The sequence below is a fragment of the Lutzomyia longipalpis genome, chromosome 4 (genome assembly GCF_024334085.1).
Source record: "Lutzomyia longipalpis isolate SR_M1_2022 chromosome 4, ASM2433408v1".
NCBI classification, from domain to species: Eukaryota; Metazoa; Arthropoda; class Insecta; order Diptera; family Psychodidae; genus Lutzomyia; species Lutzomyia longipalpis.
In genome coordinates, this window is record NC_074710.1 from 5,130,727 (window position 1) to 5,148,232 (window position 17,506).

The window sequence follows — 17,506 nt, forward strand, 5'->3', positions numbered from 1 at the left end:
TGTGATGGCTAAGATCGCTGAAATTAAGAAGTTAAAGTAATGTTGTAATACCCAACTGCTCCATTTATGGCAAACGGTTATCTAGGACGTCTGGTATAGAGACAGATTCTAGTGGCTTCCAATCGTCCAGAAGCAAATAAGTTGCTAAAATTAATTCCTTCATAATTTCCAGAGAGACCAAGTAAAACATCATTCCAAACGTAATAAAATCAACATTTAATTACACTATTTTTTACGCTGTAAAAAATTACTCACTCCCCCTTCAAAACTTGCGGATTTGACGTTTTGATGGTCATCGCGATTTTTTTGGTTAAGTCCCCGCAGTTCCAAACTCTTGCCCCATTTGCCAACATTCCCAATGACGGTGAATCTGTCCAAGAACCGCGAGGCTATCGTAGCAGCCTGGCAGGATGTCCTGGACGACAAAACAGACACGGATTGGTAAATAGAGCTCTCAGTGAATTTTTTTTGCACACGAAGAGAGATTTTATCTTGAATTTCTTTTCAATCTTCAGGGCGTTGTTCGGCTACGAGGGTCAGACGAATGATTTAAAAGTCGTGGGTACTGGCAATGGGGGTATCCAGGAGCTGAATGAGGATCTAAATAGTGGGAAAATCATGTATGCCTTCGTACGGGTGCAGGACCCTAAAACATCCCTCTCCAAGAATATCCTCATCAACTGGCAGGTGGGTATTTCGCGCGCGTGTGTGTGTGTTTGGCTAACGTCCTGATAAGATAAGTCATTGAGTCATTTTATTACAATTTGTCTTCTTGTTTGTAATTAGGGTGAAGGTGCTCCGGTACTGCGCAAGGGAACATGTGCCAATCACACGAGAGATGTTGCAAACCTTCTAAAGGGTGCTCATCTCACAATTAATGCCCGGCTGGAAGATGACGTCGATGAGGAGAGAATTCTGCAGAAGCTGAGCCTTGTGGGGTCGGCGTATAGCTTCAAGGAACCCCGAAGGGTGGAAGAACCCCAACGTGGTCCCGTGGGCACCACATATACTCGTGTCATTCCCGCCAAGGAGATTAATGCCGCGGAAAGAGATAATTTCTGGCGCCGCGAGGAGGAGGAGGAGAAGAAACGTGTTGAAGTGGAGCGTGAAAGGAAGCGTTTGGAGGTGCTCAAAGTGGAGGAGGAGCGTCGTCAGCGTGAAGAACGGGAGCACAGTGAGAGGGAAAAGAGGACTGTTATGCCGGAGGCGAAGAGCCCCCCAACGTCTCCTGCTGCCGAAGCCGCCACATTGATTGCCTCCAAATCTAGGTGAGTTCATAAACGAAATTCTTCTAATTTTCACTTTTTAAATTCCATTTAATTCAATAAAAATGCATAAAAGATAATTTACAGTGTGTGCCATTCATAGCGCAATATTTTACTTATTAATACATTTTTAATGGCTAATTAAAAATTTATTTTAAAGAACTTTCCTTTAGAAAAAGGAATTTTATCAAATTTTCAAAATTAAGCATTTTAAAACAACAAGAAGTAGTTGCTTTGCGAATGGCACACAATATACAGATTACATTCACTTTCACACGACTCTAATTTATACGTATAGTATTTGTATTTTAATAGGGGAGAAATTCACGAAAAAAAACTACAATTAATTTAAATGAGAGACATGTGTTGAGGAGAGAAAGAAAAATTAATTGAAGATGAATCATTAACCAGAGAGAAAAACATTTCATTTCATATTGTCTTCCATTCTCTTTCGGCGTAGCCAACCGATGGAATCTCCCGTACGCACTCAAACAAGTGCGGAAATGATGAGGCAGCAACGGAATCAGGAGGCACGGGAATTGATTGGATCCCGTGTGGGGCAGGCAAAGGCAATATTCTCACAAAATACGACGAATGTTCCGGTTACAAAGTGAGTAAAACGAGAAATTTTCATTTTTTACCCTTTTGCAATACATTGTGGGGTTTTTATAGAGCATCAGCTCCTGTGAAGCCTGCTCGAAATTCCCTGGCACAGCGTATAAATTCCCTGAATCAGCAACAGGAAGAGAGTGTGCCGGAAAATTTGCCAACAAATGGGCAGGCGGCAGTGCCACAGAATCCACCACATGGATTCGAAGCGGAAGAAGAGCAATTTAGCACAATTAAGCGATCACCCCATACGAAAAGTGTGGAACAGACCCCCGTTGAGGAGGCCAAGCCCCTGCCAGCTGCATCATCATCCCCCGTGGAGTCTCCCAAGGAAGACCAAGCCACCGTGGAGAGTATCCTTACGGATGCTGGGCTCCGTGCTGTGGCCCTGTATGACTACCAAGCAGCCGATGAGACGGAAATTAATTTCGATCCCGGCGATGTGATCACACACATTGATCGCATTGATGAAGGATGGTGGCAGGGGCTTGGTCCTGACGGCAGCTATGGGCTCTTCCCGGCAAACTATGTGCAGCTACTCGAAGAAAACTAAATGCAAAGAAAAAAATCCGTAGTGGTCGATTTTTTACAACACGAATTAATAATTATATAGGACAACAATCACACTACACCCCTAAACTAGGGTCCCCCCTCATCAGCTAATCAAACATTTTTATCTCTTTTTTTAAGTACTTTTTACACAGTATTTTTTTTTCTAATTTTTAACACTGAAAGAATTATTTTCATTTTTTTTTCAACTGCAATTCGTTAATATTCGGCGCACAAAACTTGATCAACTATGTTTATTGTAATAATGTTATTGGCAATCCCAAGTATTCCTCGTCTATATATTTAGAAAGATTATGTATACAATTAAATAAATGTGAAAACATGCAAAAGAAATTGATTTGTAAATTTATTTCTTTGCAGAATAGCTGGTAGAATTCTTTTTTTTTTATTTCTTTTTGTAGACGAATCTTTGCTTAAGGTAAAGGAGTCTATTCATTTTTATTCATATATGGTGTTTAATTTAAACTTTACACCGGATAAATATATTTTTGAATGAGCTCAAAACTCGTTTAAAAAAGCTATAGAACTCACAATTTTCGACAAAATTGAACTCTTGAAACATTTTACAAAAGGATGTCATGCACAATACAAGGGCGAAGTACCTAATTGAAGGAAACGTAGAAAACAATTTTAACCCACCCAGTCTTGTAGGGAATCAAAAAAGGATAAAGAATCGCCAAAAATATTCACCTTTTTCCACTGGGGTCACAACGAAAAAAGGCAATAAAGTTTTGTGAAAATTCAAAAAAATTGACCGCCATTCGCCATTTTGTTCATTTCAATGCATGAATCATATGTTTCAATGCTTCGTCATGAGCTTGTCGATGACAGTTTGACATTTCATTTATTTTTTTTTTGGGAGAAAATAAAAAAATTGCGTATTTTTTAGTTTAATTATCGTGGTAAATGTGTTTTACGTGTTGTTCAAAAGTGATTTTTACATTTGAATACCTGAAGGATGAATTCCCGCACAGCTTGTGACCGTCTCAGCGAGCACAACATTGGTCGTGGAAAAGGTCTTGGGAAAGGATGTGCCCAGAAACATCGTAAGGTTTTGCGTGACAACATCCAGGGAATCACAAAACCAGCAATCCATCGTCTTGTCCGTCGTGGTGGTGTGAAACGCAAAGGATTCCAGCGCAGAGGATCTCTCAATTCGTGAAAAAGTCATCTTCAAGACGATCCACGACCATTGTTTTTGGATTGCTTTGTTTTGTAACGAGAGATGTGCTCGCTGAGACGGTCACAAGCTGTGCGGGAATTCATCCTTCAGGTATTCAGATATAAAAATCACTCTCGAACAACACGTAAAACACATTTACCACGATAATTAAACTAAAAAATACGCAATTTTTTTATTTTTTCCCAAAAAAACATGAATGAAATGTCAAACTCTCATAGACAAGCTCATGGCGAAGCATTGAAACATATGATTCATGCATTGAAATGAACAAAATGGCGAATGGCGGCTAATTTTTTTGAATTTTTACAAAACTTTATTGTCTTTTTTCTCTGTGACCCCAGTGGAAAAAGGTGAATATTTTTGGCGATTCTTTATCCTTTTTTGATTCCCTACAAGACTGGGTGGGTTAAAATTGTTTTCTGCGTTTCCTTCAATTAGGTACTTCGCCCTTGTATTGTGCATGACATCCTTTGCTAATGAAACGCAAAAAAAACTACGCCCACATTGTAATTCGATGCATGCTGCATATGCTCTATTGCTCTGATAAATGATTATATTTCATCTTATAAATAGGCTTTGTTGTGATAACGTCCAGCTCAAGAAATCTTACATAGAAATAAATAGAAGATCTTACAAATGTCAATAGAAGCATATGATTTATACGCTTTTTTTTATTTCAAAGAAAATTGAGCTATATCGAAGGCTACATTATTAAAACGGCTAAGTCGGTTCGGAGCCCATACAAAGTTAGCCGGTTTTACAATGTAGCCCTCGATATGTTGTCGTATAATTGAAGAATTTGAGCAAATATTCCACGAATTTTCCATCAAAGTAGAAAATAGAAAATTTACTTCTTGCATATTTCTTTTTTTTTAATTCTCAATGAAATTTTCGTTAAAATCTGTTGCATTATTGAAGGAAGTCATGCGGTGGTGAAAAGTGAATAGACTCCTTTTCTAACATTTTCATCTTTCATTCCACTTTAAAAGAGAAAAAAATTGAAAAACTTTTTATTAGAATATGCACATATTTATTTTTTTTCAAAGAGAATATTGAGAACTCGAATTATCAAAGTTAGTTTAAATTAAACTTATTGGTAATCCCTCAGACGCAGTTTAAGGTCTCCTTGGGGTAGATTGATGGACATTGAACGAATTGTAGGAGGAGGATGTGGCCATTCTAGTCGATAATTCCTCACCAATCGTGCCACGAGAGACTCAATTTCGAGCTCTGCAAACCTCCGTCCGACACAATTCCTGCTCCCAAAGCCAAATGGGAGGAATATGAATGGGTTGTAGTTCTCGTGCTTCTCCTGTGACCTCAGCCATCGCTCAGGGAGGAAAGATTTAGCTTGTGGGAAGTAGTGTTCATCCTTGAGTATTAGTTCATTAAGCATGAAAATATCGGTCTGAAAAGATGTGAAAATTATTATTTGAAATTCATTAATATGGAGATGCTTAGAGAAGATTTACTTCTTTAGGAATTTGATATCCCCGCAGGACAATGTCCTTTCCTGTTGTCCTCATCATACCACTGATATTTGGCATTAATCTCATTGCTTCCTTAATGCAGGCCCTCAAGTAAGGCATATTCTTCATATTTTCCTCAGTAAGTGGCGAGTCCTTTTCCGGAAGGATCTTCAGCAATTCTTCCCTGAGGATATCCTGTTTCTCAGGATTTTTTGCCAAAGTATAGAGAATCATAAAGGAAGCTGTTGCTGTCTGCAAATTAATTAATTTTTATGTAATTCGTGAAAATGAGAGAGAAACTATATAGTTCTTACAGTATCAACTCCTGCTAGCAAGGAATCCAATGCCATAAGGATGGCAACGTCCTTATCAATTGCATAGAGCTTCTCTAAGACACCCTTTTCCCCTTCACTCTTCTCTCCTTTTGCAATCTTTTGATTTAAATTCTCTAAACCTTTAGCAATGAATATCTCAATGCCCCTACGAAGAAATTTTAAAGTAGTTAAGCCTTAATTAATCTTATCAGTCCCTAATAGAGCTTTACTCGACTTTACTTACTCATGCAACTCATCCATAACTTGCATAAATTGATGGAATTTGGCGGTTTTGTAGATCTTCCATATGGAAGGTTTGAAATCCAGCTCGTACAGCAGCCCAAAGAGAATTTTGAAGTTTTGCATGAATTTCTCAACATTTGCATCTGTTTTTTCCTCAATAAGTCCTAGCCGGATATTCATTGTGACGTAGGATATTGACTCCAAGGCAAACAGATTGAGGTTGAATATTAAATTAGGCGGTGTATCCAAGTTAGAATCCCTCAAATTGTGCAGCCTAAAAGCATTTTCGTGGAATGTAACAGGGTAAAAACAAAAAAAAATGAGCTTTAGTTTAGTTTATTACCTCTTAACAAAGTCCAATGTTACTTCATCAACAGCCGAGGTGTAGCCTTTTGTAACTTGTGGCTTCATCATAACACCATTCACTTTATGCCTCAGATCCCACCATGCTTGACCTTCTTCATTGAGAAGACCCGCCGAAATGGGATACTTCTCCTTTCTATGCTGCTTACGGTAGTACGTGATTGTGTCGAAACCCCTGCGCATTGGGAATTGTCCTTCTGTACGGAAGACTGTCTCAAAATCCTTGGGATCAGTCACAAAGACAACATCCCTCTTCCCGAAAGATCCAGCCATTTTGTAGATTTGTCCGTAATTTTTAATCATATTCTCGTGGATTTTTATAAAAGGCATCCCATGGAATTGTCCACCTGGTAGGTGACTCCTGAACAGGCCCAGAGCTGATGGTCCTGGTACGCTCTGATAGGGTTTGGCACTTTGCCATTTTGTTTCAATAGCTTCGTCATTGAAATCCGTAGCAGTTGCCTTAAATAAAAAAATTCACCATTAACTGGAGAATTTTAACTAAAAAAGATTAACCAAGAAAGCACTATACCCTCTTAGCTTGAGCTGAAAAGGAACGCAACTGATTAGCACCGTAACTTCTGCGAGCAATGAACATTTTGAAACTTCTACCACGACGGTTTAGCAGCAACTGCTTCTGTAGCAGGTAGAGTCTTCCTTAAATACTCTCTGCTACCGCGAATATGGAATCATAGCCAAAGGTACCACAATCAAATATTTTGGACAGTGTTGGTGAACTGATGAATTGTAAAAATAATTATCTTGTCGTTTCTGCACCGTCATCATACTCTTGGTTGTGTTTTCATTTTTTTATATACGCTAATGCTATAAATTGATAAGAGTTATGTATTCGGTCAATATTTTATTTATTTGGCTTTTATAAAAGAACAAATTAGAAGAGACCAATATGAACGAGCGGTGAGTTTTGGTTGTTGTTATTCGGTTGTTGAGCAGGTTGAGCAGTTTGAGTAGGTTGAGCAGTTTGAGCAGGTTGAGCAGTTTGAGTAGGTTGAGCTGTTTGAGCAGGTTTAGGGGCCACAGAAGGCTTAAGGCTATTAGTGCAGACACTGAGACTCACGCATTTTCCATTCAGTCGTTTAAAATTACTTTTACAAAAGCAACCACAGGTGGTAGATCTCCTTGTACATCTGTCTTCATCTCTTGTGCACTCCTCGAGACATTTAACTCCACATTTATGCTCTTCATTCAACCCACACGTGTTTTCGGGGTTTCCTTCACATTGAGGTGAGGTTGTAGGAACACAGGTGTTGTTAATGCTGCTATATCCTTCAGCACAGTAACATCCTTTCTTGCACACAGATTCCAAACAAGAAGTTACGTTTCTATTGCATCCATCCCAGCAATCACTACCATATCGATAGACTTTCTTGGTACCGCAAGGACATTTTGTATCAGGTACGCACTTGCCATTGATTCTCTTGTAGTCAGGCAGACAGGTACACATCTTATACATAGGTTTGTTGCGACAATCGTCAAAAGATTTGCCACACTGTTCCATGCATTTATTACTCAGAGCGTACTCTTCATTAAGTCCACAAGAGCACTTGGTCTCAGGAACGCAGGCTTTATTGATCCTGACGTATCCTTCATCGCACATGCACCGTTTAGTTGTTGGTTGGCAATCACATTCAGCTTCATTGGAGCCACACATATCGTAGCAATCATTCCCAAAGCGATAGCTTGAATTGACTGGACATTTGCATATGGAATCCTTGACACAAGTCCCGTTCACGCGAACATATCCTGCATCGCAGAAACATTTTCGAACTAAAGGCAACTCAGCACACTTATCTGGATACATTCCGCATTTTTCAAAGCAGTCATTCATGCTATCCATATGCTCATGCGCTGGGCATCCACAATCGCAATCTGGAACGCATGTGCCATTAATTCTTTTGAAGTTTTCCTTACAAGTGCATCGCTTCCATTGATATTCATCCTTGCAACTCTTAGCAGTTTCTCCGCATTTTTCAATGCACTCACTGGATATTTTGTACTCTTCATGTTGTCCACAAGGACATTCACAGTCTGGGACGCAAACTCCATCAATTCTAGCATAGTTTGGTTCACAAAGGCACGTTGGGTAGGCAAAGATTTGAGCACAGTCTAATGGTTTACTTCCGCATTCGTCGTAGCAGGAATTACCAACAGCACTGACCTCATGCTCAGGACAGGTACATTTATCATATGAAACGCATGTTTCATTGACTCTCTTGAATCCTCCACCACAGCTGCATCGATTGTACGAGACTTGCTTTAAGCAATCATAGGGATTCCCGAAGCATGTATCGAAACATTCATTGAGTGGGGTGTACACTTCATTTTTGCCACATGTGCAATTGCCTTCAAGTACACAGGTTCCATTGATGCGTTTGTAGTAATCAATGCAGGTGCAGCATAGGTATTTAGGTAAACCAATGCACGTGGCTTGATCAACGCAAGACTCCTCGCATTCATTCCCATAGTCGTAGCGTTCATTTGGGCCACATGTGCAATTGGAATAGGGCACGCAAACACCATCTATCCTCAGTTGCGTTTCGCTTGCTGAAGTGAGTGGTCGATTAGAAGAGTCGTTCAGTGAATTTTGGATATTTTTTGAGATTTATTAAGTTAGTGAGGCGATTTATTTTGAGATTAGTTTTTCTTAGTGATTGGGGGTGGTTTTTCAATATTTTCTTATTAATTTGGGGTGAAGTTTTCTTTTTTCCGGGTTTTTAGTTTCTCTGGTGGGGAAATTTTCGGGTTTTTTCATTGTTAGAGTAGCTTTGGTGTATAAGTGAGCAAAGTCGTACGAGCTTATCTCCGACTAACGGGTGCGCATTGAATTGCGCAGCGATGGGAGAGGACAGTGGTGGTCGTGCAAATGGAGACGAATTTGAATCCGATCCTGATGAATTTAAGCAAAACACGGCAAATTCTTCTTCCCAAAACGTGGCGGCATTAGCTAATAGGATTCGGTTTTATGCTCCTGATGCTAAGGGCCCTTTTGTGGTTTACTTTAGGGGCAAAGATGGGCAATCAGTGAATCAGGTAACCTTGTCGAAGAAGCTTTATGCGAAGTACAAAACTATCATTGAAATACGCAAGATTTTCTCGGACAAGGTTAAGGTGATTCTCACAGGGATAAATGAGGCAAACGTGCTTCCTTTGGACAAAGATTTCACCCAGTTCAGGGTTTATATTCAGGCAAAGGAGGTGGAAGTGGATGGGGTGGTAATTTTGGATCTTGATGAGCCGGAAGAAATCATCAAGAATGGTGTTGGGAAATTGAGGGAGGCAGTTAATGCCGAGATCAAGGTGCTGGATGTGTTCCGTATGAGAAAGAAGAAAGTTACGGAAGTTTTTTCAGCAGGTGGCGCTTCGTCTTCGGGCGCTCCGCCACTTGAGCGTAAAGTAGAGTGGGTACCGGCTAGGGCAGTTAGAGTTACCTTTCAAGGTAATATCCTGCCAGATTTTATCGCGGCTGAGGGTCTTGTGATCACGGTACATGGCTATAGCGACAAGGTCATGTATTGCTCAAAGTGCTTGCGCTATGGCCATACCGTGAAGTTTTGTGGGAATAAGTCGCGATGCAATAAGTGTGGTTTAGTACACGAAGACGGCAAAACTGTGTGCAGCCAAACCGGTTTCAAATGTCCTAATTGCAATGAGACATTTCCCCAAGCACAGCACGTGTGCAAAGCGAGGGCTTTACATGCTGAAAAAGCATTAAAGAACGCTAAAGTGAGGCATAATGTATCGTACTCTCAGGTTGTTAAAGGGCCACATGGATCGAAGAGAAGTCTTTTTGAGAGTGAAAATCCTTTTGAGGCTATCAGTGGGATGGAAGATGATATGTCTGATTCGGATTCTGATTTCCCTACGGTGGCGGAATCTCTTGACAATAAAGTCAAACGCAGAGTCAAGCGACCAAAGAGCGCATTTGATGTTACGCGATTGACTCAGAAGAAGTTTCATCGCAAGAAGGTAGCCGAACAGGAGGAGAGGTTAATGGAAGAGAAGGGGAAGGCGAAACAGATGAAGAGTCAGACTAGTAGGGCACGCATAAAGATTAAGAAAAAGTCCTCTGAAGAGTCCGAGCCGAAAGGCTGGAAGAAAGTTGTTTTGAAACTCTTGGCAGCTTTCGATGTGGAGAGTGATATTCTTGAGTTGTTAGAAGTTATTGTGTTTCCTATTGTAGAACGGTTTCTGCCCAAGTTGTTAGGCTCTTTCCTTCAGGAGGAGGAAGAGGAGGAAGAGGAAGATGCCTAGTGAAACAATAAATGTGGTTAAGTTACTCCAATGGAACTGCAATGGCGTCCGATCGAAAGTGCACGATTTGGCTGCGATCTGTGACGAACTTAATATAAGTGTTGTCGCTATTCAGGAAACGAAACTATCCAGTCTGTCTTTTAGATTGACCGGATATGACATAGTGCGCAAAGATAGGTCGCCAAGAGGCGGGGGTGTTTTGTTAGCCATTAAATCTAATATGTTTTATACACGTGTTGAACTTTCAGCGGATTTGGGTGGCGACTGTGTGTGCATTGATCTCTCAGTAAACGGAACCGTGTTCCGTATATTCTCAGTTTATTCCACAAATAACCATAGATTGAGTGAGCGTGACTTTAATAGGCTTATACCTTCTAATTCTGATGGTAGGGTGATTATTATGGGAGATTTTAATGCGCATGGTAGTCTTTGGGGCTCTGAGTTGACTGACGCAAACGGTAGAATAATTGAGGAATGGGTGGAAAGGTCCAATCTAATTGTACTTAATGATGGCAGATTTACGAGAGTAGCTTGTCCTCCTTGTTCACCTAGCATCCTTGATCTAACCATGGTATCACAAGCTTTAGCGATTGATTGTGTATGGGACACATATGATAACACACTGGGCAGTGATCATTTTCCCATTGTGCTGACTATTTCTTGCAATAGAGATAATGCAGCTAATTCTGCTGCTCAGAATGATCCATTCCAAAGAATCGATTATTCATACATTGACTGGAGAAAGTTTAACACCAGTTTTGAGAATCAGCTAATGGAAATTGAGTCACTGCCTGATAGTGTGGATAAATATCAGAAGTTCATTGATGCTGTACTTGCAGCTGTGAACGAAGCAGGAGTTCCTATGCTCAGACGTGAAAATAAACAAAATAAGCCATGGTTTGATCAGGAGTGTCGTAGGTTTTGGAATTTGAGGCGCTCTGCTTTCCAAAGATTTCAAAGGTACGGTGATCGAGCATCTTTTCTTGCCTATACAAGGATTGATTCCCTTACTAAACGCACTATGAAACGGAAGAAAATTGGTTTGTGGAGAGATCGTTGTTCGTCCTTTTCAAGCTCCACAGCCCTGTCAGAAATGTGGAACTTGGCTAGGTCGTTCAGAGGTTTATCAAAACAAAATCAAAGTGTGTTTAGGGACGAATGGGCAGAACAGTTTGCCGATAGATTAGCGCCGCCATTTGTAGCGAAGCCTCAAAATTTCTTTGTACCCAATGAACATGGTATCGATAACCATCAGTTGACTGGCCAGTTTAGTTTTGAGGAGATTGAGTTTGGCATTAAATCACTCAGGAACAAAGCTCCAGGTACGGATAATATTCGTGCAATATTCCTGAAGAAGCTTCCTAGAAGAGGTATTGAAGCCTTGCTCGGTCTTCTTAATTACTTCTGGAAATCATGCACGATTCCGGAGAAGTGGCAGGAGGCTAAAGTTATTGCTATTCCAAAACCCAATAAAGATAGAACTAACCCCAAGAACTTTCGCCCTATCAGCCTTTTGTCAGTGGTGCGTAAATTGTACGAAAAATTGATTCTGTGCAGGCTTCAGTTATGGCTGACTGATAGCAATATTCTTCCTAACTCGCAGTTCGGGTTTTGTAGGAGTAGAGGTACACAGAATTGTATTGCCGCACTACATACAAAGGTGCAAGTAGCATTTGAAAACCAAAATGCTGTGGGGTGTGTATTCTTGGACGTTGCTTCTGCGTACGACACGGTTCTTATAGATGTGTTGTGCTTAAGTTTGAGGGTTTTGGGATTGCCAGGCGGAGTTGTGGCTGCAATTTACAGTCTCATGGAGTGCAGGGAGATGTTGGTCGTTAACAATTCTCAGATAGTTGCCAAAAGAGTGGGTCGATTGGGCCTTCCTCAGGGGTCGGTGTTGTCCCCTACCTTGTATAATCTCTATGTCCATGATATCGAGCGCTATGTTCCACGTAACTGCTTCATTCTGCAGTATGCTGATGACGTAGTGATCGGAATTGAAAGTGCGAATGCTGAAGTAATTGGAAGCGAACTGACTGCTGCTTGTAGGAATTTGAATACGTTTTATGACAGTTTAGGACTTAGTGTTTCCAAGGAAAAATCTGAGGTTTTAGTGTTCTCTAAAACGCATCGGGAAGTTGTGGTGCAAGTGGAAATGGATAACACTGTACTACCTCAGACAAACACGTTCAGGTACTTAGGCGTGATTTTTGATCGCAAATGCCTTTTCGCGGCTCATTGTCGTGATGTAGTTGCGCGAAGTTCCTTACGTCTCAATTTCCTTAGAGCTGTTGCTGGCTTGAGTTGGGGTGCACACCCTAAACTTATGCTTATTATTTTTAAAACTGTCGTTCGCCCTATTCTTGAGTACGGTTGCTTCGCATTTGGTGGAATGGCTGCGTCCCATTTGATTAAATTAGAGAGAGTTCAATGGAAGGCGCTACGATGTTGCCTTGGGTTGATGCAAAGCACACACACAATGTCAGTGGAGGTCCTGTCAGGCATCATGCCTCTGCAAATCAGGTTTGATTTGCTCATTGAACGTTTACTTGCGAGAGCAAGGTTCGTTCAGGAGGAGCTTTGGCAGGACATTCGTGTACTTGTGTCGAGGCGCCCAGCTAATCGCATTGCTGTGTACGCCCGCAGAATGGACGGCCTCATTGCACTTAGTAGAGAATCTGAAGAAGAGCTGCCGCTAGTCTTACATAAGCAAAGTATGAAAGATTGGCAAAAAGAGTGGGATAGGGACGATTTGGGTAGGTTTTGTTACTCAATTTTGCCTAAAGTACAGGAGACTCCGTGGTTTTCAAAGTTGCGCTTGCTCAGTCGCAGAGAGATTGTGGTCATCAGCCGAATAATGAGCAATCATTATAGGCTGAATGCGCACCTTTCGAGGATTAATGTTGTGGCTCAGTCGTTGTGTGAGGTATGCCCCGCATACAAGGATGTAGACCATGTCTTGTTCTTCTGTAGTGTTGCTTGTGTCGGTCGAGATGATTTGTTGCTGAAATGCGGTGGCTGTGTGTGTTCTAGGGATATCTGTGCGGTGTCTCTTGAGCAACGCTCAGTTATTGCCTTGCGTGCAATTGATTGTTTTGTCCACGTTAATGAAATCAAAGTCTAAGTGAAGTCCCCCTTATTTTTGGCCTCGTCGTTATTTGTTCACTCCCTTGTGTTTCTGTGTTTTTTTTTTTTTTTTTTCTGCTAGTGCACTTGGGCTAATGCACTAGCGGGCTAAGTAGCCATTGCGGCAATGCCTCGGTCCGAAATCAGCTCTACGAGCTGAGGACCTGAGGGGTGGAGGTGGGTAAAAAAAAAAAAAACCATCTATCCTCTTGTAACCGTCGCAACAGAAGCAGCCTTCGCAGCAGGGTTCATTGCGACAATCCTGCACGCTCATATAGCAGTCTTCATGACAAGATTTTCCACATAGAGAGTATATTTCATTTGGGGGACATTCAACTGTTGGGCAGTATTTAGATGAGACGCATTGGTTGGTTCCAGGGTGGCGAAAGAATCCTTCTTGACAGAAGCATCCAGGACATTCGGTTTTCCCGGAACATTTCCCCCGAAAATCTCCGCACTGCAACTCACAGCGATATTCTTCACTGCCTTCACTGCATTCAATCCATTCCTCGTGTACAGGACAAACAGGCACGATTGGAGCTGAAGGAAAAAATTAAAGAAATTGTAGGTAAAATTGTTAAAGATTTGTTGCCTTCAGGCTATGGTGAAAGAAGGAAGATTTTTGAATAAAGTTTGTTGTTCATCCTAGTTTCCTTTTCTGATCACAACTTTGGATGCTTTTCCTGTTTAAATTATAAACGACTGTTGGATTCTTTAAAAAATCTTAAAGTCCTGGAGCTTCATAAGATTTTTAAATGCCTAAGAAAGCTAAGCGATTACCAAACATATGGCAAATTATCAGTCGTAACATTGCCACGTTAACTGCTGATGTTCTTTGTTAATGGAGGTGAGACACGTATGACAAAAAAATTAAAAATCCACCTTCTGTTGTAGTTGTTGTAGCCTCTGTAGTAGTCGTAGGCGGAGTAGTCGTTGAAGCCTCTGTAGTAGTCGTAGGAGGAGTAGTCGTAGTAGGCGGAGTTGTTGTTGTAGGGACAGTAGTAGTTCTTGGTGGATGAGTAGGATGTGTAGCCACTATAGAATGTGAGATGTCCTTTACGTTCCTTACGCTATTCTTCTCTTTAAAAAAGGATCCACTACAATATGAAGTAACAAGCAAAGAAAACCAAAAAAAATTTATCCACATTGTACCCATTTTTAATGGATGAATACCAGAAGATTACTAAAATTGTAGAATTAAAAGACATTCAGTCGCCGTTTAACTTGGAATACATTGAAAATGTCGTGACTTTGTCAATATTGCAGCAGCACGTTTCTTGCTTAGAGCATTACTTATGAACAATAAAAAAGAAGAAGTTATAGTTTTATTTAATACTCTTAAAATTTATTTCAAGTAATGAATAAGTCTTTGACCCAAAACTTATCACTTTTAACACCTTCTTCATTTGAAGCTAAGAAAGTTTTTTTTCATGATGATGAAGCTTTTTTGCTTGTTTTGAATTACGCTTTGAAATATTCCGCGTATCATGCTTAGTAAGCAAAATGAATTAATGCACAAAAATTCAAAAAGATTAGACCTAATCTTATCACAAACTTTATTGCAAATCATTTTTTTTACAAAGTATATAGGTAAAGTGCATGTGTTCTAAATTTGTATTAAGTGTTTTCTGGACTCTAAGCTTAAGTCTCGATTTTGTGTAAGTTCTATTTTAATTACGACATAAGTTTAAGGTTTAGTAAAAGTAATGCAAAATACTGTAATGAAACCACGATTGATCCTTTTAGGATCATTGGTAGTCTCGTAGACGCAGCTTTAGATCTCCTGTAGCCATATTAATGGCTATTGAGCGTATAGTCGGGGGAGGATGATGCCATTCCAGGACGTAATTCCGGACTAGCCGTGAAACTAAAGTCTCAATTTCCATTTCGGCAAATCTCCGCCCAACACAATTGCGGCTCCCAAATCCAAATGGAAGATACGTGAATGGATTGTAATTCTCATGCTTTTCCTGCGATCTAAGCCAGCGTTCAGGAATGAAGGCTTTAGCATCTGGGAAGTAGCCTTCATCCAAATGTAGGAATTGATTGAACATAATAATATCGGTCTGTAAGAAAGATCTTTATGAAAATCTATGAAGTAATTGAGCCTCTTCTTAGCTTTACATTCTTCGGAATTTGATATCCTTTCAGAACAATATCCTGTCCTGTTGTCCTTAGATTACCAGGTATAACTGGCATTAATCTTATTGCTTCCTTAATGCAGGCCCTCAAGTAAGGCATGTTTTTCATATTTTCCGTTGTTAGTGGAGAGTCCTTCTCGGGGAGAATCTTCAGCAATTCTTCCCTGAGGATATTCTGCTTCTCGGGATTCTTAGCCAGGTTGTAGAGGGTCGAAAAGGTGGCTCCAGCTGTCTGCAAATTAATCAAATTTTAAGCACTCATGGAAATTTTAGGAAAAATTCGTTCTTACAGTGTCTACTCCTGCTAGCAAGGAGTCTAGAGTCATGAGGAAAGCAACATTTCTATCAATTTCATAGAGTTTTTCCAAAACACTCTTTTCCCCTTGACTGATCTCCCCTTTTGCGGCTTTTTCCTTTAAATTTTCCACTCCCTTATCAACGTACTTTACAATGAAGCTGTAAAGAAGGTTAAATCATACATTTTTATGCTAATGAACTAACACTTCTAAAGAAAACCTACTCCTCGAGCTCATCCATAATTTTCAGGAAACGATTGAATTTGGGTGTCTTGTAGATTTTCCAGATAGATGGCTGGAAGTCAAGATCGTTCATTAGCTGGAAAACTATTTTGAGGTTTTGTGAAAATTTATCAATAGCTGCATCGGGTTTATCACTGATAAGGCCAAGCCTCAGGTTCATAGTGATATAGGCGATTGATTCCAACGCCCAAACGTTGAGGTGATAGATAAGATTAGGCGGTGTTTCCAGGTTTGAGTCCCTCAGTTTGTGTAGCCTGGTTATGAAAAATATTTCCTTTAATATCTGGGAAATTGTTTTAAAGGATTAAAAAAGAATTTTATTAAAAAAAAACTCACCTTTTGACAAAATCCGTGCTAACTTCGTCAACAGCTGAAGTGTAGTTCTTTGTAATCTGAGGCTTCATCATAACACCATTAACTTTATGCCTGAGATCCCACCATGATTCACCGTGTTCATTGAGAAGTCCCGCTGAGTATGTGTATCTGTCCTTTCGGTGTACCTTACGGTAATAGGCCATAACATCGAATCCCCGCCGAATGGGAAATTGTCCTTCAGTCCGGAAAACAACTTCGAAATCTTTTGGATCTTTCAGCAATACACGATCTCTCATACCGAAAGTTCCCGGCATTTTTAGAATATCTCCATGTTCTTTCATTAAGATTTTCGTAACTTCGACTAAATCGATTTTGTGGAATCTTCCGCCTGGCATGAAGCTCCGAAAGAAGCCCAAACCCGATGGACCAGGAATCTTATCATAGGGCTTTGCTGATTTCCAATTCTCCTCGAAAACACTCTCTTCGACATCTGTTAACTTTTGAATTTTTTAACAAATAATTAAGATTAAGCTCCGAAAAACCTCTGAAAAGAATTAACAAGAATCTTACTCTCTTTGCTTGAACTGAGAAATATCTCAATTGATTGGCATCAAAGTATTTCCTTCGTGCAAGAATCATTTTCACAAACCACACACGTTTCACCAGCCGCACTTCTCTTGTAACTGAATCACCAACAAAAATCGACTAGCGAGTGTGGCCGTGAAAATTAAAATTATATAGCCAGACGGTTGATGAAAGAAAACAACATTAATGCGTAATCCCAAAATATGTTTGTGTATGTGGTCCAATCTAAACAATAAATTCAGGAAAGATAATTCGCGTATATTTTTAGCTTCCACCATATGTTAGAGCTTTTTCTGCTATGTATTTTTGATTTTTTCTATGTATGTTGCGATTGTGACATCATACCTTATCTCACACAATATTTATCTCTATAATCTAAAGCTCATAGCGACACACGGAAATCATTAAGAGATCAATGGAAAAAATCATACTGATGGAAAATATTTTGAAGTATATGTAGGTATTCATCGGAATAGTAGTCGAATTGGAAAGAAGATTCGATTTTTAAACTT

The 17,506-nt window shown here is 40.1% G+C and overlaps 2 protein-coding genes across 2 annotated transcripts; one reads left to right on the plus strand and one right to left on the minus strand.

Annotated features, from left to right (window-relative positions):
• The first annotated feature begins 271 nt into the window (after positions 1-271).
• Positions 272-2,777, plus strand: LOC129795791 (drebrin-like protein). The gene is made up of 5 exons (XM_055837270.1): positions 272-441; positions 516-687; positions 787-1,268; positions 1,726-1,875; positions 1,938-2,777. Exons 1-5 carry the CDS (start codon positions 359-361, stop codon positions 2,425-2,427), a joined length of 1,377 nt encoding a protein of 458 aa, XP_055693245.1. The 5' UTR covers positions 272-358; the 3' UTR covers positions 2,428-2,777.
• A 1,940-nt stretch (positions 2,778-4,717) lies between these two features.
• Positions 4,718-17,264, minus strand: LOC129794463 (uncharacterized). Its single transcript, XM_055835215.1, has 15 exons — positions 16,980-17,264; positions 16,431-16,906; positions 16,076-16,348; positions 15,846-16,011; positions 15,539-15,787; positions 15,164-15,480; positions 14,297-14,449; positions 12,197-12,327; positions 7,356-8,581; positions 6,549-6,653; positions 5,997-6,478; positions 5,655-5,927; positions 5,411-5,576; positions 5,100-5,348; positions 4,718-5,035 (listed from the first exon to the last, which is right to left on the minus strand). The coding sequence occupies exons 1-15, from the start codon at positions 17,046-17,048 to the stop codon at positions 4,718-4,720; spliced, it is 4,653 nt and encodes a 1,550-aa protein (XP_055691190.1). The 5' UTR covers positions 17,049-17,264.
• Positions 17,265-17,506: the final 242 nt, after the last annotated feature.

Bases quoted from the DNA above. Each gene is read 5' to 3' on its own strand.
- LOC129795791 (XM_055837270.1), top strand. From the start codon at position 359: ATGACGGTGAATCTGTCCAAGAACCGCGAGGCTATCGTAGCAGCCTGG. The intron at 442-515 runs GTAAATAGAGCT...TTCAATCTTCAG, and splicing joins GACAAAACAGACACGGATTG to GGCGTTGTTCGGCTACGAGG. The intron at 1,269-1,725 runs GTGAGTTCATAA...CTTTCGGCGTAG, and splicing joins TTGATTGCCTCCAAATCTAG to CCAACCGATGGAATCTCCCG.
- LOC129794463 (XM_055835215.1), bottom strand. From the start codon at position 17,048: ATGATTCTTGCACGAAGGAAATACTTTGATGCCAATCAATTGAGATAT. The intron at 16,907-16,979 runs GTAAGATTCTTG...AAAATTCAAAAG, and splicing joins TCTCAGTTCAAGCAAAGAGA to TTAACAGATGTCGAAGAGAG. The intron at 16,349-16,430 runs GTGAGTTTTTTT...TTTCATAACCAG, and splicing joins AGCACGGATTTTGTCAAAAG to GCTACACAAACTGAGGGACT.